Source organism: Aegilops tauschii, chromosome 5, assembly GCF_002575655.3.
Source record: "Aegilops tauschii subsp. strangulata cultivar AL8/78 chromosome 5, Aet v6.0, whole genome shotgun sequence".
NCBI lineage: Eukaryota > Viridiplantae > Streptophyta > Magnoliopsida > Poales > Poaceae > Aegilops > Aegilops tauschii.
The window spans coordinates 466007167-466033130 of record NC_053039.3 but is presented as its reverse complement, the minus strand read 5'-3'; the positions used below and the strand labels follow the sequence as shown (position 1 = coordinate 466033130).

The 25964-nt window shown below is 46.2% G+C and overlaps 3 protein-coding genes across 3 annotated transcripts; 1 reads left to right on the top strand and 2 right to left on the bottom strand.

The window, feature by feature from the left end:
* Positions 1–8004: 8004 nt before the first annotated feature.
* Positions 8005–11458, bottom strand: LOC109775566 (histidine--tRNA ligase, chloroplastic/mitochondrial). The gene is made up of 2 exons (XM_020334300.4): positions 10040–11458; positions 8005–8421 (listed from the first exon to the last, which is right to left on the bottom strand). The coding sequence occupies exon 1, from the start codon at positions 11456–11458 to the stop codon at positions 10058–10060; it is 1401 nt and encodes a 466-aa protein (XP_020189889.1). The 3' UTR covers positions 8005–8421; positions 10040–10057.
* Positions 11459–11519: 61 nt separating this feature from the next.
* Positions 11520–18929, top strand: LOC109775567 (uncharacterized). Its single transcript, XM_020334301.4, has 9 exons — positions 11520–11790; positions 11874–11934; positions 12037–12169; positions 12709–12832; positions 13621–13677; positions 13752–13848; positions 14246–14453; positions 18518–18578; positions 18687–18929. The coding sequence occupies exons 1-9, from the start codon at positions 11530–11532 to the stop codon at positions 18738–18740; spliced, it is 1056 nt and encodes a 351-aa protein (XP_020189890.1). The 5' UTR covers positions 11520–11529; the 3' UTR covers positions 18741–18929.
* A 790-nt stretch (positions 18930–19719) lies between these two features.
* On the bottom strand, positions 19720–23289 carry LOC109775565 (uncharacterized). The gene is made up of 4 exons (XM_020334299.4): positions 22639–23289; positions 21960–22112; positions 21208–21849; positions 19720–21065 (listed from the first exon to the last, which is right to left on the bottom strand). The coding sequence occupies exons 1-4, from the start codon at positions 22975–22977 to the stop codon at positions 19980–19982; spliced, it is 2220 nt and encodes a 739-aa protein (XP_020189888.1). The 5' UTR covers positions 22978–23289; the 3' UTR covers positions 19720–19979.
* Positions 23290–25964: the final 2675 nt, after the last annotated feature.

Sequence of the window (25964 nt, the reverse complement as noted above, 5' to 3'; positions counted from 1 at the left end):
TTCACATTCACGGATACAACAGGGATCCGAAGACTCAGGTCCTTGATTGGATGACAGGCAATGTACACCATGAAGCCAAAGCTCTTGATATCATTGAGCTTACTGCCCTACCCACTCCAGGTGAACTTTATGAACCTGGTTGTCAGCTTCACCGCAATGCTTTGGAGAGCATATTCCAGAAGCCTGAGCCCAATATGAGCCAAATGCTGAGCATGATGAAGCCACTGCCGCAAGATGCTGAATATCCAAAGGAATTCTTTGTTGAAGACCTAGAGTATCTGCCCCGCACCATCTATCATATTATAAGGCAAACTCTATGGCCCGTCAAAGGACATTCTTCTGCAGCAAAGCTTGAAGGCTCAATGAAGACATTGGTTTTCTATATTCTCAATTTCATCAGCTTCAATGCTTAGGATTTCTTCATCAGACAACTTGCTGAATCTGGCTTTGATCTATTTGGTCTGAAGTTTTATGCTCCATGGGTAATGCGCCTCATCAAGCTTCACTCTGCTATCAACTATCAGCCCTCTGCGCGCAACCATATTATCTTCTTGCCAGAGGTTGATATGTCTGTCGAAGCCATATACCCAGAGCCTGCCAAGGAGCTAATTTATCTTCACAACGTTGATCGTCAAAGTTTCACTCAACCTATTGAAGGAGTTCTTGCTGCAACTCGTGTTTATCCTTCGGCTGGAAATACTCGTGCACCTCATTGTGCCCATACTGAAGCCACTGAGAGCACTATTGCTCAAAGGCCTCGGAAGCGATCTCGTGTACTCAATGACCGAGAGCTTATCATGGCCTTGCATCAGAAACAAGATAAGCATCATGACTGGCTCAAGCGTCAGATGCAGAGTCTCTTGGTGGATGTTAATCGCATTCGCAATCTAGCCACCAAGAATGCATTTGTCACTCATGAAACCTGTCGGCGTTCGTGGAAGAGTCTGACAATTCTCAGTTCTGAAGATGATCTTCAACAAGATGGCTTCACAGAGAGATTGAAATTTGATTCCACTCCTCCCAGGAAAGTTGTCTTGCATCGGACTCCCTCACTCGAAGACTCTGAGTACTCCTCCTCAGCGGCAACTGTCAATGCCAGAGTCATTGATGACGAAGATGATGCTACTTCACCAACTACAACTTCGGCGCGTATCGACACTGCACCAAGTTCTTCTGCACCACCGGACTCCAACGTCGACCCTGCACCTTCACCTACTCCTCATGGGAACGAGTAGAGGCTCTATGTCTTCAAACCTTTTTGGTCCTTACTGACAAAAGGGGGAGAAGCATATGAGTTGATAGTCTTCAAGCGGGTCCTTATGGGTGGTTGCTTTATATTTTTCCAAGTGGTTACAACTCTCGTTTTGATACATTTGGTTCTTTGAGTTGTAACACTTAAACTTGATGGTCGTCTGCTACCTTTTCTGTCGAATATGTGATGCGATGATAAATTCCGCACGAAGTCATTCCGCAAACGTCCATTTTTCATTATGCATATCATTATCTTCGTTATATCTTTTCATGCATGATGAATTGTCTTCTTAAGTTGAAGACGATCTTCACAAGTACAACCTGCCATGTGCATTTGCATTCGAAAGCAAAATACTTATATGCACATCTTCAGGGGGAGCCTTTTGCTACTTATGAAGACAATACCTTAACCCTTACAATTTCACATACTTTTATCCCCGTTGAAAACTTCAACCAGTTTGTCATCAATCACCAAAAAGGGGAAGATTGTAAGTGCATCTAGTGCCACCCCTAGTTGGTTTTAGAGTATTGACGACAAACCTGGTTGAGGGACTAATGTGTTTGTGAGAATTGCAGGATAACACAGGTAGTAGTCCCTCATTGATTCGGTTTACCAACCGGAGATGGCCCCTAAAAATGTGTGAAGACATTGAAGATAGTGGTGGTCTGTGAAGATTTTCACATTGAAGACAATGACATGAGAAGACATCGCATGAAGACTATGGAGCGCGAAGACTTAGTTGTTTCGTAGTTTCCTTTTCTTCTTTGTTGAGTCATAGGAACCTCCACACTGTTAAGTGGGGTCCAAGTGAACAAAGTCAGAGTGACTAAAGTGATGCTCAACCAAATCCTATGTCTTCGAGCGAAGACAATGAGAGCAAATCTTATCCAGAGTCGGATAAGTCAGCTTTACTTGTAGCCCAAGTCAAGCTGCCGCGTGTGTTTGAAATCTGACCGTTGGACACGTGTCAGTTCCTTAGTGACCCAGGGTAATTTCGGACAAATCAGGTCGGGTTGCCTCCTGGCTATAAATAGCCCACCCCCTACACCATAAATTGGTGGCTGCTCAGAGTTAGTGCACGGCTTTTGTCGTTTGAGAGCAACCCACCTCCGAAGCATTTGAGAGAGAGATCCTTGCGAGGACAAAGCCCAAAACACCCAGAGCCCAAAGAGTGTTTGGCATCATTGAAGTCTTTCTGTCCGCGTGATCTGAAGACTTGTTACACTTGAGGACTGTGAATCCTCCAGCCGGTTAGGCGTCGCGTTCTGAGCATCCAAGAGTCATTGTGGATTGTCGGTGAACAAAGTCTGTGAAGGTTTGGAAGTCTACCTTGAAGACTTACCAGAGTGATTGGGCAAGGACTAGGTGTCCTTAGATCAAGGGGAATAAGGTGAAGACGCGGTCTTCTGAGTTAAATCTCAGCCTCCCTAACCAGACATACAGTTGTCACAGCAACTGGAACTGGTCCAACAAATCACTGTCCTCACCAAGCAACTGGTTCCATCTCTTACTTCTCTTTACTTACAGCTTGTCCTTGTGAAGTCATTGCCTGCTTGCATTATCTGTTTGACTTCACTGTGTGACGACTATTGTTGTTTGGCTTCACACTATCTTCCATCCTAATCCATACTGCCTAGCTGCTAATAGTCTTCGTGCTTTCACTTCATTGAATACTTGACTATGGCTTGTCTAGTGTAGTCTACCTTCCGCTGCATGTCAATAGGTTCATTTCTATTGTTTGTCTTCGAAACTCCCATGTTTTGAAGACTTTCATAAAAATCGCCTATTCAACCCCCCCCCCCCCCTTAGTCGATAACTAGCACTTTCAGAAAGAGGCATACGTATTGCCATCATGCATGCCGGTAAACAAGAAAATACACATTCATACATATTTGATACGACCAATGTTGAGGATATAGCTTATCGGGAACTTATGGGTATACCCATCTGTTGCAGTTTCTTTTTTGTCTGACCGATGACTAACTTGCATCCATGACAGAACAGTTGGAAAACATTTTCTCAGCAAGAAGCCAGGCAAAAGTAGACACATTTCACTGAGCTTTTAGAGTGACAATTATCTTATACAACGTTAAAAGGAAAAACAAACATACAACATAGGGAGACATAGCTAGGGCGATGGGAACACACCACACGAAGAAAAAGTACAGTGATGGCAGTATAAAGTATAAACCCAGTTGACTGCGCATACAAAGCTTGATTCATGAACGAAGTATTTTTTGCTCCAAAATATGCACACGCTGACTGGGCCAGCAGCGGCACGCACGCACGAACACCGACTGGGCCAACAGCGGCACGCACGCAACCCGATGACCAATAACAAGCCACAAAAGCACCGAGGCGGAAGGAATGTATCAGGCCGCGAAGTCAAACGTACAAACTGGCCCACCCACAGCAGAAAACGCTAAACGAACCAACACAACATGTACACATGTTCAAAAAATTTCAAACGAAAACCTAGATACACCACATGTTCGTACACGGTCATTTCCCAAAAAAATACACGTGCCCTAGACTGGTTTACCAAGGAGTCATTTTCAGCCAAGTGGTTAAACCTCAAAGCGAAAACATCCCCGAAAATAAGGGCTTGGGTATTAAAGTTAAGATGGAGGTTTTACCACACAGATTAGGACGTTCAAGCAATGGATAAACAGCATCCACCGGCCAAGGTGTCTGAGAGGAGCTCGGCATGCAATATCTGGTACGCAGTGGGGGTTTGTGTAAAATCTATCCACCAGTCTCCCTGCTCCAATCTGTCCCGTGGGAAATCTATCTGATGGACAATACTGATGGATCGCACGATCGCACCTAAGATGCTGATCTCATACTAGTCGTGCCCCTAGTAGCATAAAGAAGAAGAGATGTGGTGATTCCAAAGTGGTTATCCCCGCTGCAGTCAGATGGTCTAATGCAGGGATTGAGGGAGGGGATATTAAAGTTCCTAATACCTCTCGTTCCTATACATTTGAGACTGCCAACCGTAATGCCGGGAAACCAAGCAAGTCATAAACAAATGGATGAAGGAAAGCAAGAATGCATGCCATCTGAGCTTTCGTATTTATCTTCTCTTCTGTTTGAGCTAAGCTATTGTCGAGAGATACATGTGAGTTCACTGCCACGCATCACATGGGATGGGAGGCTCCAGCTTTCAATGCAAACTTATGACGGTACTGCCATATATGTCAAGCATAAACTTGGTGCCGATTGCTGTTGTATGTACGTTTTACCATTACTGTGTGATGCTTATATTGGTTTTCCACACAACAAAGATCAGGGAACGCCACACATTTGCATGCAGATTCCGGAAGGAAGTGAGTTAACCATCAACTCAGAAGGCTTAGACTTTTGACATTGCAGTGGGTTGCTCCCTCCGTTTTTTTAGTCTGCATATAAGATTTGATCAAAGTCAAACTTTATAAAGTTTAACTAACTTTATAGAAAAAATATCAACATCTATAATAAAAAAGTTATATGTTATGACAATTAGTTTCATCATGCATCTAATAATATTGATTTCATAGTATGAATGCTGATATCTTTTCCTACAGAGCTAGTGAAACTTTACAAAGTTTGACTTTGATCAAATTTTATATGCAAACTAAAAAGAAACAGAGGAAGCATCATAATCCCATCGGCTTAACCTGTTTCTGCCTATGTATTTGTGGGACTAATTTTCCATCGCAGATTATATATCTATATGTATATAATAAAAAGTAGCATCGCACCACACAGTTTAACAACCACAAACCGAGCCTTGCTGGACTAATTTTCCATGCCTCTGCCGAGACTGGATTTTCTACCATTCACGGGAGGTCCCGTGCATGGTCTAATTGGCACTCTTTGTACAATACCTCATCCATACGTCTAGAAACTATTCATCAACATTAACTGAGAATAATGATACATGGGCCCAGTAATGCAAATTTCATCCCTGTGCAGAATCAGTCTATCTATACAAAAGCTAGCATTATATTTTTCTCGTGAGATATTAATTCACTGATATCTTTTCAATATTAATTCCATTTTAAAATATTTTTATATATTTGAATTCCTAACAACATGATTTTTAAAACAAGGTTAATATTGAATATATTTTAAATGAGTTTAAATTTCATCAACATATTTCAGTCATTTAAAAAAACATATTTCATCAACATATTTCAGTCTGTTGCGAGCAGCGGAGAGAGAGAGAGAGAGAGAGAGAGATGCATGGCATTAAGTGGACTGACATGATACGATGCTATACTAATGCGAACGGCATAGTCTATACATATACGATGAAGCATAGTTTGCATGCACTCGGATCTCCAGCATAACCAACGATGTATGCATGCACCAGACCTCCCGTGCATGAGAGAATTCTTTATTTGGCCCTTTCTTAAAATTCGCTTCCCTATTTGGCCCAAAACAAAATTTTCTTCTCTATTTGACACCTAAAATAATTTTTGTTCCTTATATGACACTTTCGTCATTTTTAGTCAATAACGGGGTTAAGTGTGAGATGAAAAGACCATCTTGCCCCTAGCGCATTGTGTAACTATCCTGGATGATGTAGAAGAAGCAGTCAGTTCACCCATGTTTTAGGGTTCAACAGATGCTGCCCCTGTATATGTATGCTCTAATATTTTGTTCCTTAGGTAAATTGACCTGTACGTGTAAAACTCGTACAAGACATTCATAATACTAGCAAGTGCAACAGTAGAGAGACGGCTCACGACGCGGAGGCCGTGACGCGATCGGCAATCTGGGCGATGTGTGCGAGCTGCGGCCGTGACGCCATTGAGGCCGGCCGCGATCGGCAATCTGGGAGATGTGTGCAACAGGTAATTGGTGGATGGCAGCGCATGTGGCGGGTAGAGGAGGTTGACACAGGTCTCGACTCGTGTACCTTGTGATGAAACGGAGCTTGAAGTACGGCCGAGTACTTTCCGGCGAGATGCACGTACAAGCTAGCCCCAGCTGATTACTTTCCGGCCGCGGATCGAGAGACGTACAAGCAGTACGTAACCAACTGGATTGATTTGCACTAATGCACTTGCACGTACTACTAGTCGCCGGTTAGTAGATCGACCATGGCACAACTCGAGACACATGCACGCGAGGAACAGGAAACGCCAACTGATCGCCATGGGAGTTTGTCGCTCCCTTTAATCTCTTCATATACGTGCGTTGAACATCCCAACAGCATGTCTGAACTGATTGCTTTTCTATTTCATCTAGGATAGTTAAACAATGCATCAGGGGTAAAATGGTCTTTTCGCCTCACACTTAACATTTTTAGTGTCTAAAATAAACGAAAGTGCCATATAAGGAACAAAATTTACTTTAGGTATCAAATAGGGAAGAAAATTTATTTTAGGCCAAATAGGGAAGCAAATTTTAAGAAATGGCCAAATAAGGAATTCTCTCCCCGTGCATGGGAGAATCGCTTTTCTCTGCCTCTGCCCCATTATTCCCTCTCGTTCTCCTCCTTCATCTTCTCCTGCTAGAGATCCTTGGCATCCTTGCCTTGCAGCGGAGGCAGACCGACACGGAGAAAGGGTCACATCGTCACTGGAGCGAGAGCGACCGGCCGCCGCCGCCGCTACTCCTAATCGTGGAGGCTCATTGCATGTCCTTCCCTTCCTAGGCTGTCACAACCATAGTTCAAGGGCGAAGGACATTTGGTGAAGCCATAAAGGATGGTCGAAGACAAGGTTTAGGTTGATCCCTTGAGACAATTAGGGCTGGATTTGTATATGATTTTTGAAGGATTCAATAGCACCGTAGGAAATTTTCCTTGACGTGTGTTTGGTTTGTAGGAATGAAGACCAGAGGATCTTTTTTCTTTGGATTAATTTATGTGCAATTAGACGGGAAGGCCCCTTAATTAAGAACACGATAGGTGGTGCACCCACACCTGCATACCAGGCAAAGTGACCGACAGAACGGTCACATCAACTGCACGTGGCGGAGCTACAGCAGCAAACCTGGACGGGCCAGTACAAAGAAAGCCAACCATTTTTACCAGCATGGCCTAATTTATCCATCAATCTCCATTAAACTTGCTACAGGATGGGCGGGCCATAGCCTACGTTGCTAACACGTAGCTCTGCCGGTGCGTGGGAACACTGTCTTGGGGCAGATGAGATATGCTGGCTATGGCATGTATGGCCTGGTTTTTGCTGACCAACATGTCCAGCTCTCAGCATTAGCATCACAGAGAGTACGCGTGGTGATTCCAAAGTAGTCATCCCTTCTGCAGGCAGATGGTCTAATGCAGGGATCGAGGGAGGGGATATCAAAATTCCTGATGCCTCTCCTTCCTATACATTTGAGATTGCCAAACGTAATGCCGGGAAAACCAAGCAAGTCATAAACAAAAGGGGTGAAGGAAAGCAAGAATGCATGCCATCTGAGCTTTCGTATTTATCTCCTCTTCTGTTTGAGCTAAGCTATTGTCGAAAGATACATGTGAGTTCTACACATGGGATGGAGGCTCCAGCTTTCAATGCAAACTTATGACGGTACTGCCATATATGTCAAGCATAAACTTGGTGTCTTTTTTGTGTGTGATGGAAACACAAAGACCAGGGAGCTGATAAAAACTACCAGAAACCTCTCGCCACACGTCGATTCCAGAACAAAATGATTTAACCATCAGCTTGGAAGGCTTAGAGTGTGTTTGACATTGCAGTGGTCTATCACAATCCCATTTGCTCAACCTGTTTCTGCCTGTATACTTTTGGGACTAATTTTCCATGGCAAATTATGCATTTATATATGCATAATAAAAAGTAGCACCACACCACAGTTTAACAACCACAAACCGAGCCTTGCTGGACTAATTTTCCATGCCTCGTGCCCCATTATTCTCACTCGTTCTCCTGCTAGAAATCTGTAGCATCCTTGCCTTGAAGCGGAGCCAGGCCGACACAAAGAAAGGGTCACATCGTCACAGCAGCGACCGGCCCCCTAATCGTGGAGGCTCCTGACATGTCCTTCCCTTCCCAGGTTATCACAGCCATAGTTCAAGGGCGAAGGACATTTGGTGAAGCCATAAAGGATGATCAAGCACAAGGTTTAGGTTGATCCCTCGAGACAATGCCGTCGATGTCCCTCCTTCGCCGGCCATCACATGTTGCCATCATCCACCAGCCTCTGCTCACGACCTGCGTGAAGGAACAACACGTTGTGACGACGAAAGGGAACGCACCGGAAGAGAGTAATAGACGAGGGAGACACGTGGCTCTTGATCCTTTCTTAAGGCCCGAGATTTCCTTTTTAGAAACTTGAGACTAGAAAGAGGGGGACTTAGGAGGGCTTACCGATCAAAGAAAGAAAGGGGCAAACCAAAGGTGCTGGAACTGAAAGTCTCTTGGTATTCATTCCCTTTGGGCGCCCCCTGTCCCTCCTTTATGTACAACACAACTCACTACAGTTTAGACTGGATTTTTCTTAGTTAACGCTGGCCACCGGTGCCACCTGTGAATCTTCGCAAGTGTCAGCTACATCTACCATCAAGACCGCCACCAGAACCATCCATATACTTATTCTCAAAACTGTAATTTCTGCTTGTTTTGCGATTTCTTGCAGGAATAGTATTCGTTATCAAGTTGACCGTGCTTCGTGTACCGTCAGTAACCTTCCAGTCTTTTTTGTTGTTGTTGAATTAGTAACCTTCCAGAGTTGGCTTACTGATTTGCTATCGCAACGTCTCAGTTTTGAAACCACTGTCAACCAAATCGACATTCCTTGTCAGAAGATCTCGACATCGATAGTGCTATCGAAAAACATGATCGTTGCAATCATCCATGTTGTTACTACTAGAGGCTAGAGCATTTAACGTACAAGTCAGTGTATGGTTATGGTTAACCCTTGAAGTGAACATATCTTCTTGGGTTTGACATATGGGCTGGGGTGGAGCGTACGAAGTGAACGCCGATATTGTTTGATCTGCTTATCTAATATGTCGCCATATCGATTCAGTCTTTTGTAAAGGTCTGCATTCCTGAAGGTTGAAGCATATGAGTTTCAAATGCTTGGTGCTTGTATCTGGGTCGAAGCATGGGGTCATGTGATCAAGGTTGCGAGTTCCAGAGTACTAAAGTGATGATGCTAACTGCTAGTTTGCTACCTGCTAGTAGTTTGTGCCATCAATTTTACAACTAATTCTCTAAAAAATGCACAATAGTCAATACATGTTTATATTTATATATCCGAAACATGATAAATGGGATAATAACTTGGATACATGATTGATTAGTTCTGAAGTTTTTTTGTCGGGTGATGGTGAATGTACGTTGGCTGTCCTTTAGAGCCTAGCTTTCTTGTGACCCACATAGTTCATCAGGCATATTAGCTCATTGTATCGGTGTTGTGTATTATTTTGTATTCTGCTACTTAGTAGTTAGCACAAGGCAGTTCAATCAATTTCGCAAATAATTCTCTCATTAACATGTACTATCTGTATTTAGATCTACAAAACTGTTTACAACGGACATAAAAATGCATATCATGGTAGTATTCTTAACGCACTCGTGATGTTTTCATGCCATTGATCAGTTGTCCAGTATACAATTCGACTTATGAATATAATATGCATCTCAATACTACATGATTATTTCTTGGAGTTGCGGTTATCTTAACATAAGCCTCAACTATCATGGTCCCATGATATTTACTCTATAATATGGCATTAAAGGCACGGCTTAAAATGTTGCAAAGGGAGGACTAACAGCGGTAGACAACAAAAACGAAGAAAATATGGGCAAGGTTTGGAAGGAAAACCTCCAGATTGGCTAGCAATTACTGTAATTCGCCTGCCTTGACCTCAAATTCCTCTTTGGTAGACAGAATCTTCACACGAACCATGCCTCGCTCCCACTCAGATTTCCCAACCAGAACCAGCCTGCTAGCATTTACCCTCTCCGCATGTTTAAACACCCATTTCAGACGCTTGTCTTGCACAAGGTCTACAGATCTGCCATTCTTCCGCAGAGAGGATGCGACACAGGATGCTGGTCCCTGAAGCTCATCATCCAATGGGAAGACAATGTCGTCTATTTGGGGCGACAGATGAGGCAGAAGACCCTTCTCTTTCAGCAGTTCGACGATAACAGCGTCCCCAAACCCAAACCCACAGGCCGGCACATCTTCACTTCCAAATGTTGAAAGCAGCCTATCATACCTCCCCCCACCGCAGATCGCCCTCAGCTCCCCTTGCCTATCGAAAGCCTCGAACACGATCCCCGTGTAGTACGCAAGGCCGCGAACAACCGACGCGTCGAAACAGATCCAATCGGCGTAACCATACTGCTCGGCGAAGGAGAAGAGCTTCTTCAGGTCAGCAACAGCTTCAGCAGCACCAGAGCCCAGCACCTGTTCGAGCTCAGACAGTGACTTCAGAGAAAGCACATCAATGATGCCCTGCACAGCTTCACATGGCAGCCCAGTGGAGACCAATTCCTTCTCAATCTCGTCTCTGCTCATCTTCCCCAGCTTGTCAACAATCACACAGACCTTGGTGAACAGGTGCTGCGGCACGGAGTACATGTCGAGCACCACCTGCAGAACCTTCCGGCTGGAGAGCCTGATCCCCACGTCGGAGGACGCGACCCCGAGGCGCTCGAAGAGGAGCACAATGGCCTGGAGAAGCTCGGCCTCGGCGCGAACGCCGGGCACGCCGAAGACGTCCATGTTCCACTGGTAGTGCTCGCGGCGCCTCCCTCTGGTCATGCGCTCGTAGCGCCAGCACTGGCCTATGGTGAACCACTTGAGCGGGAGGGGCGCCGAGGTCCCTCGCCGGATGACCAGGCGCGCGAGGGACGGGGTGATCTCCGGCCGGAGGGCCACGCGGCGGCCGCCCTTGTCCTCGAAGCTGTAGAGCTGCTCCGTGATCTCCTCGCCGGCCTTGCGGACGAAGAGCGCCTCCGACTCGAGCACCGGGAAGTCCACCTCCTCGAACGCCATCAGCCGGGACACCTCCCTGAAGTGGTCGAAGAGCCAGGTGCGCAGGCGCATCTCCTCCGGCGGGAAGTCCCTGGTGCCGCGCGGCGGGTTCAGCTCCACCACCCCCGCCTCCGTCGCCGCGGAGCCATGGCACCCGTGGTCCGGCGCCGAGGGAGGGGAGGAGGAGGAGGAGGCGCAGAGGAGGCGGCGGCGGGCGGGAAGGCGGAGGAGGTGGCGGCGGAGCGCCGCCGACGACATTCTTCTCTCCCAAGGCCAAGGGGAACAAACAGAAGCAGGGGTTCGTGCTGCTCCGGCCCATTCATTTCGAAATGAGGCCCATGACGAGCCCACTGCTCCTCTCCCCATCCCCTTGCCGTCTCCTCCGCCGCCTCTTCTCCCGCGCCCCTCGCCGCCGCAACCCTACGACCCCGCGGCCCCTCTCCCCACACCTCGGCCGCCGCCTTCCCCTCCGCCTCCCGGCCTCCATGTCCTCCTCCAGTGTCGGGACCCCCGACTCCGTCGTCGCCGACGCCGACGCCCTCGCTCGCAAGGTCGCCGCCATCCGCGCCGCCGGCCCAGCTAAGCTGCAGGTCCGCTCCCTCGTCGGTCTCACCGCCTCCGTGGCATCTACCTATGGCTTTGCACTTCTAACTAGGGTCTTCCATTGGTGTAGGTGATTGCCGACTTCGACGGCACGCTCACTCGGTACTGGTACGACGGCTCCCGCGGCCAGAGTACGCCCCTCGTTTCTGCTGATTTCTCGTCAGACTTGGGAGCTTAGGATTTCGGAGGTTGAATTGTCCTGAGGGCATGCGTGTGTGTGTGTGTGGTCGTAGGTAGCCATGGGCTGCTCAGACAGGGGAATGAAGAGTTCGACTCCAAGAGGGAGGCACTGTTCGAGCACTACCACCCCATCGAGATCAACCCCGACATCCCGGTGCTGGAGAAGGCCAAGCTCATGGAAGAATGGTGAGTAGTAGTAGTTGGAAGTCTTCCACAGCAAAATGTGGAGCGTGTAAAGTGAACACTGAAAGTGTCTGTTCTGCTTGTCCAATGACATGTTGGATACATGATTGTTTAGTTCTGAAGTCTTTTTTGTCAAATGGTGGTGCTTGTACATTGGTCGTTCTTTAAAGATAGTTTTCTTGTGACCCACATGGTTTGTCAGGCATAATAGCTTTTTGTATCAGTATATTGCATATTATTCTATTTTGTATTCTGCTGCCTTCTAGTAGTTAGCAGACGCCAATTCATGTGTGATCAGTTTCATAAACAGTTCTCTCAAAGAAAAATGCACATTACTAAATATGTACTTGTATTTATATATGTGAAACCCTTTACAACAGAAATAGTAATGTTTCTTATGGTAGTTTTCTTGATTCGCTTTTGATGTTTTCATGCCATTGATCTGTTATCCAGTATACGATTTCACTTTCGAATAAAATATGCATTTCAATTAGAGATTCTGTGTAGTGTACCTTGGCCTCTGATTTCATTACTTGCTACAGGTGGGGGAAGACTCACGGTCTCCTTATTGAAGGGGGGCTTACACAAGAAGCTATAAAGAAATCGGTGGCCGATGCTGCAATTGCTTTTCGAGATGGAGTGGTGGAGCTGTTTGAATTTTTGGAGGTTTTATTTCCTTTCCAATGTTTGCTTAGTGTTCCAGTTTTAGTGACCAAGCGTTTGATGGTGTACTCATCCGGAACATGCATATTTACTTTTGTCCCTGGTTATTTTAGTACGGTTAAGTCCATCGGTAATTATTTTGTTGTGTAAGAGAAAAAAAATCCCCGTGATGAATTTGTCGAATAGGAAGGCAACAAACATCACTCCCTTTTATAAACCATTTGGATAGCTATTTTGGATTCTTTTGTTGAGTGATTACTTGTATCCACAAGAATACATGTGCTGAGTGAAAAAAGAACCATAGGCTGCTTTTGGCTGTGCATATGAGTGTGGAATTCATCTTCTCGCGTTTCAGCGAGTTTGACTTCGGATTTGAGAAGCAAACTAGTCATCCTCCTGAAGCTATTAGACACATTCATACAAGCATAAGAGAGCCTAAATTGCGGTTATGTAATTTTCCCTTAGTCTGTTTCTTGTCCTTCCCGTCTTCTGTTTATATCATTGGATGGAATCTTTCATATTCTAGGCACATGTTATTTTAGGCAACAAAGAATATGTTGTTTCCTGGAGTTTTCCGGCGCTTATTTCAATTTTTTCTTTCTTGCATATATGTTGGTAATGAAGTGATATTATTGGTAGATCAAGTTGGCTTGCCTGAGATTACAACATTTTCGGGAGATATGAAGAATGAACCTCTGTTATGGCTAGTCTAATAAAACCCTGCAACTGTTGTTGTTATGGCTACAATTAAGACATAAGTGTTTGATAAAGCCTTTAAATATAATTTTCAGGCTAGAGATATTCCAGTGCTAGTATTTTCGGCTGGACTTGCAGACATCATTGAGGAGGTAAGTTCTAAAAGGAACGAAACCAAATGTTGAACGAACTTCGTTGCAGATGACACGCCTGCTCTACCTTTTAGGTCTTCCGGCAGAAACTCCACCGATCATTCAAGAACATCAAGATTGTGTCCAATAGAATGGTCTTTAATGAAGAGGGTTGTCTTGTAGCATTTAAAGGTGATTTTTAATCCTCTACAGGTGTCTATGATTCGTGGATTGTTTCTACCAGATGTGAATGCAGGATATATATGTTCATAATATCCAACTCGTAAAAAATAGTAGTTTCATGCAGTTGTCCTACATTGAACAAATCCTTTTTTATGAAAATATGTGACATGTGAAATCTCTAAGATCCAAAAGTACGGTTGTTGGTTTGCTGTTACCTGATTGTCTCATTGGACCTTTGTCTAAAGACCACTCTTTATTTGTATTGTGTATCTCCGTTCATATGGATACCCTTTATCCCTTTTCCATAAACAATCTTTTCAAACTGATGATAACACTTGTTTACGCCATGTATGCATTTTTCTAACCTTCTCATTACCTCATACAATCTAAATAATGTCTAATGCAGGGAAGACAATTCATGTTCTAAACAAAAATGAGCATTCCTTGGACATGGCAGCTCCAGTGCATGACAGTCTGGGAGATCCAAATGGTTCTATTGATGACTATTCATTGGTGAAAAAGAGGACCAACGTGTTGCTACTTGGAGATCACATTGGAGACCTGGGAATGTCTGATGGTTTAAACTACGAGAACAGGATTGCTGCTGGATTCCTGTATGTGAATTTCCAATTTGCTTGCCTTTTGCTTGATTCATTCAAAGGAATTACAATTAAACATATTGAGAATAATCACATAATATTTTTTATTCTGGTCAAGTCTATTTCGTTGGAGATGAAACCCAATAGATTTTCGTTGGGGCGTAACCCTCTCAGCGACGCGCCACATCGGAACCCGGGTGTGGTGGAAAATGGGCAAGGGCCGGGCCGTCACCCCCCAGGTGGCGCGCCGTATCTTGATCCGGATACGGTGGCAAGTGAGCGAGGATCGGGTCGTCGCATCCTTAGTGGCGCGCTACATCGGCGCCCGGATGTAGTGGAAAATGAGCAAGGGTCTTCGCATTTGACTCGACGAGTGCGAAGGGTAAGGAAGCTAGCCGAGCCTAGGAGGATTCGCTTAGGTAGCTGGAACGTAGGGTCTCTGACAGGGAAGCTCCGGGAGCTAGTTGATGCAGTGGTGAGGAGAGGTGTTGATATCCTTTGCGTCCAAGAAACCAAATGGAGAGGACAGAAGGCGAAGGAGGTGGAGGATACCGGCTTCAAGCTATGGTACACGGGGACAGCTGCAAACAGAAATGGTGTAGGCATCTTGATCAACAAGAGCCTCAAGTATGGAGTGGTAGACGTCAAGAGACGTGGGGACCGGATTATCCTGGTCAAGATGGTAGTTGAGGACTTGGTTCTCAATGTTATCAGCGCGTATGCCCCGCAAGTAGGCCACAATGAGAACACCAAGAGGGAGTTCTGGGAAGGCCTGGAAGACATGGTTAGGAGTGTACCGATTGGTGAGAAGCTCTTCATAGGAGACCTCAATGGCCACGTGGGTACATCTAACACAGGTTTTGAAGGGGCGCATGGGGGCTTTGGCTATGGCATCAGGAATCAAGAAGGAGAAGATGTCTTAAGCTTTGCTCTAGCCTACAACATGATTGTAGCTAACACCCTCTTTAGAAAGAGAGAATCACATCCGGTGACTTTTAGTAGTGACCAACACTCTAGCCAGATTGATTTCATCCTCTCGAGAAGAGAAGATAGGCGTGCGTGCCTAGATTGTAAGGTGATACCTGGAGAGAGTGTTGTACCCCAGCATAAGCTGGTGGTTGCTGACTTCCGCTTTCGGATTCGTGTCCAGCGGGATAAGCGTGCCAAAGTCGCTAGAACGAAGTGGTGGAAGCTCAAGGGGGAGGTAGCTCAGGCGTTCAAGGAGAGGGTCATTAAGGAGGGCCCTTGGGAGGAAGGAGGGGATGCGGACAATGTGTGGATGAAGATGGCGACTTGCATTCGTAAGGTGGCCTCGAAGGAGTTTGGAGTGTCCAGGGGAAGGAGAAGCGGAGATAAGGATACCTGGTGGTGGAATGATGATGCCCAGAAGGCGATTAAAGAGAAGAAAGATTGCTTCAGACGCCTATACTTGGATAGGAGTGCAGACAACATAGAGAAGTACAAGATGGCGAAGAAGGCCGCAAAGCGAGCTGTTGGTGAAGCAAGGGGTCGGGCGTATGAGGACCTCTACCAACGGTTAGGCACGAAGGAAGGCGAAAGGGACATCTATAAGATGGCCAAGATCCGAGAGAGGAAGACGAGGGATATTGGCCACAAATGCATCAAGGACGGAGCAGGCCAACTCTTGGTGAAGGACAAGGAGATTAAGCATAGATGGCGTGAGTACTTCGACAAGCTGTTCAATGGGGAGAATGAGAGTTCTACCATTGAACTGGACGACTCCTTTGATGAGACCAGCATGTGTGTTGTGCGGCGAATCCAGGAGTCCGAGGTCAAGGAGGCTTTAAAAAGGATGAAGGGAGGCAAGGCGATGGGCCCGGATTGTATCCCCATTGAGGTGTGGAAAGGTCTCGGGGACATAGCGATAGTATGGCTAACCAAGCTTTTCAACCTCATTTTTCGGGCAAACAAGATGCCAGAAGAATGGAGACGGAGTATATTAGTACCAATCTTCAAGAACAAGGGGGATGTTCAGAGTTGTACTAATTACCGTGGAATTAAGCTGATGAGCCATACAATGAAGCTATGGGAGAGAGTCATTGAGCACCGCTTAAGAAGAATGACAAGCATGACCAAAAATCAATTTGGTTTCATGCCTGGGAGGTCGACCATGGAAGCCATTTTCTTGGTACGACAACTTATGGAGAGATATAGGGAGCAAAAGAAGGACTTGCATATGGTGTTCATTGACTTGGAGAAGGCCTATGATAAGATACCGCGGAATGTCATGTGGTGGGCCTTGGAGAAACACAAAGTCCCAGCAAAGTACATTACCCTCATCAAGGACATGTACGATAATGTTGTGACAAGTGTTCGAACAAGTGATGTTGACACTGATGACTTCCCGATTAAGATAGGACTGCATCAGGGGTCAGCGTTGAGCCCTTATCTTTTTGCATTGGTGATGGATGAGGTCACAAGGGATATACAAGGAGATATCCCATGGTGTATGCTCTTTGCAGATGATGTGGTGCTAGTTGACGATAGTCGGACGGGGGTAAATAGGAAGTTAGAGTTATGGAGACAAACCTTGGAATCAAAAGGGTTTAGGTTTAGTAGGACTAAAACCGAGTACATGATGTGCGGTTTCAGTACTACTAGGTGTGAGGAGGAGGAGGTTAGCCTTGATGGCCAGGTGGTACCTCAGAAGGACACCTTTCGATATTTGGGGTCAATGCTGCAGGAGGATGGAGGTATTGATGAAGATGTGAACCATCGAATCAAAGCCGGATGGATGAAGTGGCGCCAAGCTTCTAGCATTCTCTGTGACAAGAGAGTGCCACAAAAGCTAAAAGGCAAGTTCTATAGGACGGCGGTTCGACCCGCAATGTTGTATGGCGCTGAGTGTTGGCCGACTAAAAGGCGACATGTTCAACAGTTAGGTGTGGCGGAGATGTGTATGTTGAGATGGATGTGTGGCCACACGAGGAAGGATCGAGTCCGGAATGATGATATACGAGATAGTGTTGGGGTAGCACCAATTGAAGAGAAGCTTGTCCAACATCGTCTGATATGGTTTGGGCATATTCAGCGCAGGCCTCCAGAAGCTCCAGTGCATAGCGGACGGCTAAAGCGTGCGGAGAATGTCAAGAGAGGGCGGGGTAGACCGAATTTGACATGGGAGGAGTCCGTTAAGAGAGACCTGAAGGATTGGAGTATCACCAAAGAGCTAGCTATGGACAGGGGTGTGTGGAAGCTTGCTATCCATGTGCCAGAGCCATGAGTTGGTTTGCGAGATCTTATGGGTTTCACCTCTAGCCTACCCCAACTTGTTTGGGACTAAAGGCTTTGTTGTTGTCGTTGTTGTTGTCAAGTCTATTTCGATGGATTTGGTCATTTGCAATATATAGAATTTACTTAGAAAATGTGAGGATAACTCCTGCTGATACTGAAATTGATTAGTTATTGCGATGAACCGAGTAAATTACTAAACAATTGAATGGGTCATATACATTTTCTTTCTATTGTATACTCTGGGGGGGGGGGGGGGGTATTCTAAGCTTATATAGTCCTGACTTTGCTCTACCCATGACGTATTCTAAGCTTATATAATCCTGACTTTGCTCTACCCATGACTTACTTTCCAAAATTCCAGCTGAACTTCTCCCCATTTGTCTTTTGACTCTTGTCATATAATATAAGTAGCTTATTTTGTTACCAGAAGTGTGAGTTAGACGTGTCATCTTCATTAATTTTTTGCAGATTTGTATACTTCACAAGCTCTGGACATAAATTGCTGTCTTTTCTTTAAAGTATAGTTTCTTTGCAGTTGCATCAAAGCTTAGCAATCACAAGAACGCCGATGTTTGTGCTGTACCAGTTTCCTTTTAACCAATGCAAGCCAAAATTTGATCACGTCACATGGAACTCCATGTGACTAATCAACATTAAATAAACCATTTTAACCAAGGAAACCGTATATTCTTCTTATCAAACTTCAACTGTTCATTTTGGAAAGCAAGCTGCTTTGTTCAATTCCTGTTTAATAGCAGGTGCAAGTGATGAGATTCAGTTTCCTTCAGATTTATGCATCAATTGAGAAAGAACCGGTTTTGCAGGAATACAAACATCGAGAAATCTCTGAAAGATTACTCCGGGGCATTTGACATTGTTTATCTGGTGAGATATGGTTTTGCACAGTGCAATCACTTTACTTATCATGGTTATACACCTTGTTTAGTTCCCAGTTCTTACATCATATGTCTATGGTGATTCAACTCTATGCAGAATGATGCGTCGATGCGGGGAGTTGTTGAGCTTGTGTCTGATCTGTGTCCTTAACCGAGTCATCTTTAGCTGAACCTAGCACCCTGAAATATGGGTGTTTATCTATGCCCGAAACTTGCTAACTTGGTAAGCTTGCTTCATGAGAAGCACTTGTACAGCTAGGCAGCAGCCTGTGTGAAATGATTATGACGTACCCAATTCCTAGGCATGCCATGGTTTTCTTGTGTGCTCTCTTCTTAGAAATTTGTCTATCATTTTTTATGGTGCCTATGTCACAGGACAAGAGGTCGTAGTCGCTCACAAAATAGTAAATACTAGTACTATGCCAGCTTAATAACTATAGAAAGATTGTGAAGGGGACATTCAAACATATAAAACTAGGGAGAAAAATAACATTATATTCCTTCTCCAGCACATGCATTGTGAGCACTAATTGGCCGCCCAGCTCGGTTATGCGTGTCCTGGCTGTTACATCACTCGTGAGCTAATCGTATTCTGACCAAGTATGAACGACTATGACAATTTTCCAAACGCACTATTATATTCAGACAAATCAAAGGTTTTTCTAGCGGCAAAATTATTTAAAAGTCAGCATGTGACGAAACGAGTTACTCCACTACAAACTAAAACTCAGGCCCGCGATACCAATGTTCTCTAGCGAAAGTTCCAAATTTGCCGGTATTCATCAAAAGGTGCCTAAAAGAATCAACTGCCATTTAACAGTATCACGAGTTGGCGAGATCACATGACGATCCAGAAAAAGATTGGAGGACGCTTTTGATCCACATCTCGCAGCAGCTCGTGTGTCGCATTCACTGAAGATGTACTTCACGCTGGTGACAGCTTTGGTTCCGGTAAACCAAGAAGCCACAGCACCGGCACGAGCCAAAAAAGTTTCAGCAACAGCATTTCAGCAAGAACGGGCAGTCATTTTCAGGGGGCAGTCATTTTCAGGCAGCATCGACAGACGGTTCAGAGTTTCAGCAATCTCTGCTCCTCGCACCAAGTTTGCATACAGAAACAAGGTCAAAACTTGAGTAACATGATGGCATTCCTCATCGATTAGTACAAGGGTTATGCGCGATTACAAAGGTCGGTCGGTTAATACAAGATAGGCAGGAGCAATCGCCTCTTTGTACAAATGCAGGCGGCTGGCTCCGATGCCTGTGACAGGAACTCTATACTAGTCAGGTCATATTAGACATGAACGAGCACGTACAGGGGGAAAAAAGGCAGCAAAATCTTCGAGTAGGTTCCCCTCCATGGAAAAAACTCAGCCAGCGCAGTGGCAAGCTATGCGACGGCGACCGCGGGTGCTAGGGCGAGCTCCATCGCCGGCGGTGGCTCGGGCCACGAGAACTCGAACGGGGCTTCGATGGCGAGGGCTTGAGGCGGCGGGGCAACCTCTGCCGGGACCGCCTCGGTGTAGTGGAACTCGATCTGGAGGCGGTGGTGCAGCGGTGTTGATGCCACCGTTCCCCTCTTGATGTCCCCCTGTAGCTCCCTGATCGGTATGGCCGCCAAGAAGCTCTTGATGTACTCTTTGCACGACTCCTTGCCCTTCGACACGAGTACGTTCTCCTCGGCGTCGTCGTCTTCGCTGTCCTGCCCCGACGAGGAGCTCGCTGAAGAACCCTTCAGCGGCCCGCTTGAGTCGGGGCTAGGTTGCGCCTTCTTCTCGCCGGACACCTTGTGAATCATGGTGGTGTCGTCAAATTTCAAAATGTAGGCCTGGCTGCATCCTTCGTAGAACCTTTCTCCAAGCGTGTCGATGATGTAATATGCATCACGCTCAACCTTGAGGAGAAAGAAGTGGTCATTCCAGCTCACTATATATAGGTTAGGGTTGTCACTGGATGAGGCCTCTGCTGCCTGGCTGATCTCATCCCAGATGTTATCAAAGGACATGGCATCATTGAGGAAGTCAAGTCCTCCCATGTCATCAGCTCCTTCGGGTACGAAGAATCCGATAAATGACTTGCTGGGGGAGACTGTGAGTGGCCGGGTCTTGGCATCAAGGACAGTTTCAAGATCAAAGTGCTTGTCAGGAAAACGCTCTCGGTATGTCTTGTTCTCGCAAAGGTTTCTCCACTCTAGTGATCCTTCTCGGATCAGGTTATCAAACTGCGACTGGATAGGCATCAGATTCTGATTTGCCTGGAACCAGTCTGCAATGACAGCCACAAGTGACGTGCATGCACTCGCCCCAGCAACCCGCTCACTTCTCTGGTCTATTGACGCAAAGAACACCTGGGAAGAAAGCCTCATATGACCATCACGGCTAAGTACCTCCTTTGATTCCCAGTTCCCCACAACAAAATTGTCATCGCCAAATTCTGACATCATACCATGAACTGACCCATCTTCACTTCTTGATCGCTGCAATTGAAAGAAATATTGTTCAGCAAAAGCCACGGACATTCAAAAACAGTTCTGTGGTATACAAACAAGGCCTCTCGGCTAAGAACAGGATGCTGATTATTATTTTTTTAACGCAGTGAAAAGAAAAAGGAAATTTTACCTGTGATCCATCGGAAGAGGTTAGCAGCCGTCGATCATGGTCAATATCATCACCTCCCTCTTCTCCATTTGCTCTCTTCAACAGAGGTTCACCTTTAGCCTTTAGTGACCGTAAACCCAGTTTCCTCTTTCTCCAAGGAAGGATACTCCGTTTTACAGCTGGCAACACAGTTCCCACAGCAGTTGATGACTGTGGTTCATCTACATGGTAACCGGCATCAGATTTCCGGTGACTGTAATAGACCCAGTCCTCATGGTCACCAACATGGTTGACAGACTGCAGTGAACCATAACTGAACGATTTCCTGATAGTTGAATCCGCAACTTCATCTTCATGTGTTCTATCATCAAGATCTTCATCCACAGGCTCGGTACCATATGGATATTCAGTACCATCACTGTGAATATAGCAATTATCTTCACTGCCTTCATCGCTTTGGAACGTCTTCTTGGACCGTCGAGCTGACACTATATGCCTGAGGATTTTTACCTTTCTTAGCCCTGCTTTAATGACTGAAACCTCATCTTTTCCTCCAGGGACAGAATCACAAGATGACGGGGATAACGGAGCGGCCACAGCAGACCGTTGTGAAGCGTCAGAGGTTTCTTGATGAGCTCTCAGTTCCACCATACTCAGAGTGAGCTGCAATGAAAAAGAGGATGTCAGACACACAGGTGGCAATTAAAATGAGTTTTTCTTTTTTACGCCGAGAATCATTAGCTAGAAGCTTGTTGTTCACAACAAAAACTCACATGAAGGGACGGAGCAGACTCAGGCGCACCAGAGGGCACGGACAAAGGGAGAATTATCTCAATATCCTCTTCGGCTGCTGATGCATAATCTGCTAGGCTAAGGGAAGCGGTTCCCAGAATTGTTGGTTTAGTCTTTGGGCCTTTGTTCACATCCTGCCACGAGGAAAAGAAGAACAAGGCATATCAGATTCCCTGCTGAAGTCACTCAAACAAACTGGCTGTAAGAAATGACTCAAAAGAAAATATGCCAACTTGCTAAGGATAATTTGCAATTGTTTGTGACGCCCAAAAATGGGATGGTGTCCAGGGTTATGACTTATGAACTTGTAATCGTGAAATTCAACTAGATCACAAGGCTATAATATAAATTCATTCTGGAAGGGGTTATTTGAGAGCAGGAAACATGATACTATGGTCACACAGAAAAGCAACTGTAGTTATCGTTACTGGTAAACATAATACTCCATATCTTCATAAGGTGTAATGTTACTATCAGTTTTTGCTCCATATTAACAGGAATACAGTTGCACGCTATGATTGATCCATTGACGGCCACCAACTACAAATATTCGTTCAAGCAACTGAAAAATAATAATTTTACTCTAAGGATGAGATAATTAACAATCAAGAGAAGGCAATGGAATCCAGTTCCAGCAAGGAGTGGAGAGGAGATACTCACGGTGAAGACGGTGAAGGCGAGCTCCCACGGCTGGAACGCGGCCGCCTCCCGGTGAGACGCGGCCGCGAGCGTGACGGCGCTCTCGAACCCCTCCTCCCACGCCACGGCCCCGGAGGCGGCCAGCTCCTCGCCCCTGGTGCGGTTGCGCCGCACCGCGCGCCGCAGCGAGCCGAGGCCGGACGCCCTCGGCCCCTTCCACCTGACCTCCGCCGCGACCCTCTGCTCCTGTCCCGCGGGCTCCACGGACGGCGGCAGCCCCTCCGCCCGCCGCACCACCAGCCGGACGCGGAACTTGCGCGCCTGGGGCGGCCGCGGCCACCGCATCATCCTCGCCACCATCTAGGCCGCGTTGGAACCCCCTCGACGAAGCCCGGCCGAATCGCGCGGAGGAGGAGAGGAAAAAGCCTCGGCTCGGCCACCAAGAACCGACCGAAATGTCGCAAGAACACCCACACCCCGTGTGCCTCTGCTCCAAGAAGACGAACCACAGCACACCAAGACGAACTGAGGAATCCTCGCGCCGGATCGGTCAGGAAAGCCTTGAATTCGTCGGATTTTGCCGGGAGTTTCGCTCGATTTGTTGAGAGTCAGGGGAGGAGATGGTGGGGAGAGAGAGGTTGTGGGGGAGGGGACAGTGGAGGGAGGCACGAGGAGAGAGAGGGGTGCAGGTCTCGGGCATAAATAGGGGCAGAAAAACGTTGGGGAGGGGAGGCGCGGGTGGGTCACCGCGGTGGGGCCCTCCTTTGTTTTTCTCTGCTTGTTTAGATCGCGGGAGTGGGGCCCCGCGGCCGGCTTTTCCATGCTGTCTCTGTACCGGCAGCATAAATTTCGTTTTTCTTTTGTTATTATTACTTTCTTCTCTCGGTTTTACAGGACATATTTTTGCTTGTCAAAGTATATAAGGTTTTGGGCTTTATTGATCAAATGACAAGTGCTAATGTTTTTAAAGTCCCCGAGTTTTTTTTGTGTGTGTAGAAGGACCTAGATCTATTATAAAACTTCACTGAAAGTACAAAGCTCTTCAAACATAATAAATCATAGGTGAAAACCCCAAACACATTAACATACGGGTGTGTCTAGATGTGCCCTAGTTATTGCATATCTAAGTGAGTGAATCAAGCACAAAGAGAAAAAGAAGAAAGAAAAAGAAAATATCCACACGAATCTCGACTAAGATCAATGACATAGGACTTAGATGTGCTTTTTTAACAGATAATAAATCATAGGTGAAAGAGGGGGAGGCAAAGCTGTCGCACCGCGACAAGCTAATCCATGAGGGTCATTCATATTTACTTTATGTGATGCTGAATCACAACTGCAATAATAAGCAAATATTTTCTGAAGATAAATGAGTAAATGACAGTAATATATGTGAAATAAGATACATAAGTGTAAAATTAAGTGTTGATCAAAGCCTTGTCTTGACGGATCAAATTCCTCTTATATATCTGGACGAAAGGACTTTCTTTTAGAAAGGCAGGACTATAATTTAGTAAACTGGAAAATGTTTGAGCTGCGACCTTCTGTGATACACTAAGGATGGCTCTTTTGCATCTTCTTTAGTAGGGTTAACCATCCACAAAGTTTTCTTTTTTCCTTACAACACAAGGGAGACTATCTATGTTGCTGCAAATTGGTTAGAAGCATTCCTTGAACTGCTCCATTGCACAAGAGGAAGTGAACTCAGGGAGAACATACATCAAACAGGACTATGCTTAGGGATCCTTCGCAAAGTAGCAAGGACAACACGGCGAAGGAGTTTCACCATGAGATTGACTATCGCATGAGTAGTAGCCAATGTATGTGCTCTCCCTACCAACAACACACGGAGTCATGATAGCACATCTTGTACCTTGCATGAAGTCATCGTATTATCTTGGAATTCATCGACGTCGACGACATGGAAAAGAGATAAATGTGTTTGTAGTGTGAGCGGAAGAATATAGATCAAGCGAGGAAATATTTATTTGAATATATGAAGAAGTAATCGTGGAGAGAACCATAGCATGGGAGAAGATGTGAGTCAAAGTGGAGGGCAAAGTTAGGACAGAGAATAAGAGGGGGTGAAAATTGGTTGGACTAGAATCCATTTTAGGGTTGGTGATGGCCTTATTGTTAGGGTTTCGACGCTAAAAAAAGTCGGCGACCGGGGGGGGGGTCACTAGAGTTGCCTTACAAAGATGGCAAGTGGTTTGCTAGGACAAAGCATAAGAGATGAGGACAAAAGGGTGTTGGCCAAACTAGTAGGGGGTAGTGTTGGGGAACGCAGTAATTTCAAAATTTTGCCTATGATCACGCAAGATCTATCTAGGAGAAGCATAGCAACGAGCGGAGAGAGTGTGTCTACGTACCCTCGTAGACCGAAAGCGGAAGCGTTTAGTAACGCGGTTGATGTAGTCGAACGTCTTCGCGATCCAACCGATCCAAGTACCGAACGCACGACACCTCCGCGATCTACACACATTCAGCTCGATGACGTCCCTCGAACTCTTGATCCAGTTAAGGCCGAGGGAGAGTTTCGTCAGCACGATGGCGTGGTGACGGTGATGATGAAGTTACCGGCGCGGGGCTTCGCCTAAGCAGTACGACGATATGACCGAGGTGTCTGAACAGTGGAGGGGGGCACCGCACACGGCTAAGAGATTGTCTCTTGTGCCTTTTGGGTGCCCCTTGCTCCCGTATATAAAGGAGGGGAGGAGGAGGCCGGCCAACAAGGGGCGCGCCAGGGAGAGGGGAGTCCTACTAGGACTCCAGTCCTAGTAGGATTCGGCCCCACCCTTTTTTCCTTCTACCGGAGGGGGAAAAGGGGAAGGAGAGGGAGTAGGAGAAGGATAGGGGGTGACGCCCCCTTCCCAAGTCCAATTCAGCCTCCTCCCTTGTGGGGGGCGCACCAGCCCCTTGTGGGCTGGTTAGCCTCCCTCCTATGGCCCATAAGGCCCATATCTTTCCCCGGGGGTTCCGGTAACCTCCCGGTACTCCGGAAAAAAATGCCCGAATCAATCGGAACCATTCCGATGTCCGAATGCAACCTTCCAATATATGAATCTTTACCTCTCGACCATTTAGAGACTCCTCGTCATGTCCGTGATCTCATCCGGGACTCCGAACAACCTTCGGTACATCAAATCACATAACTCATAATACAAATCGTCATCGAACGTTAAGCGTGCGGACCCTACGGGTTCGGGAACTATGTAGACATGACCGAGACACATCTCCGGTCAATAACCAATAGCGGAACCTGGATGCTCATATTGGCTCCTACATATTCTACGAAGATCTTTATCGGTCAAACCGCATAACAACATACGTTGTTCCCTTTGTCA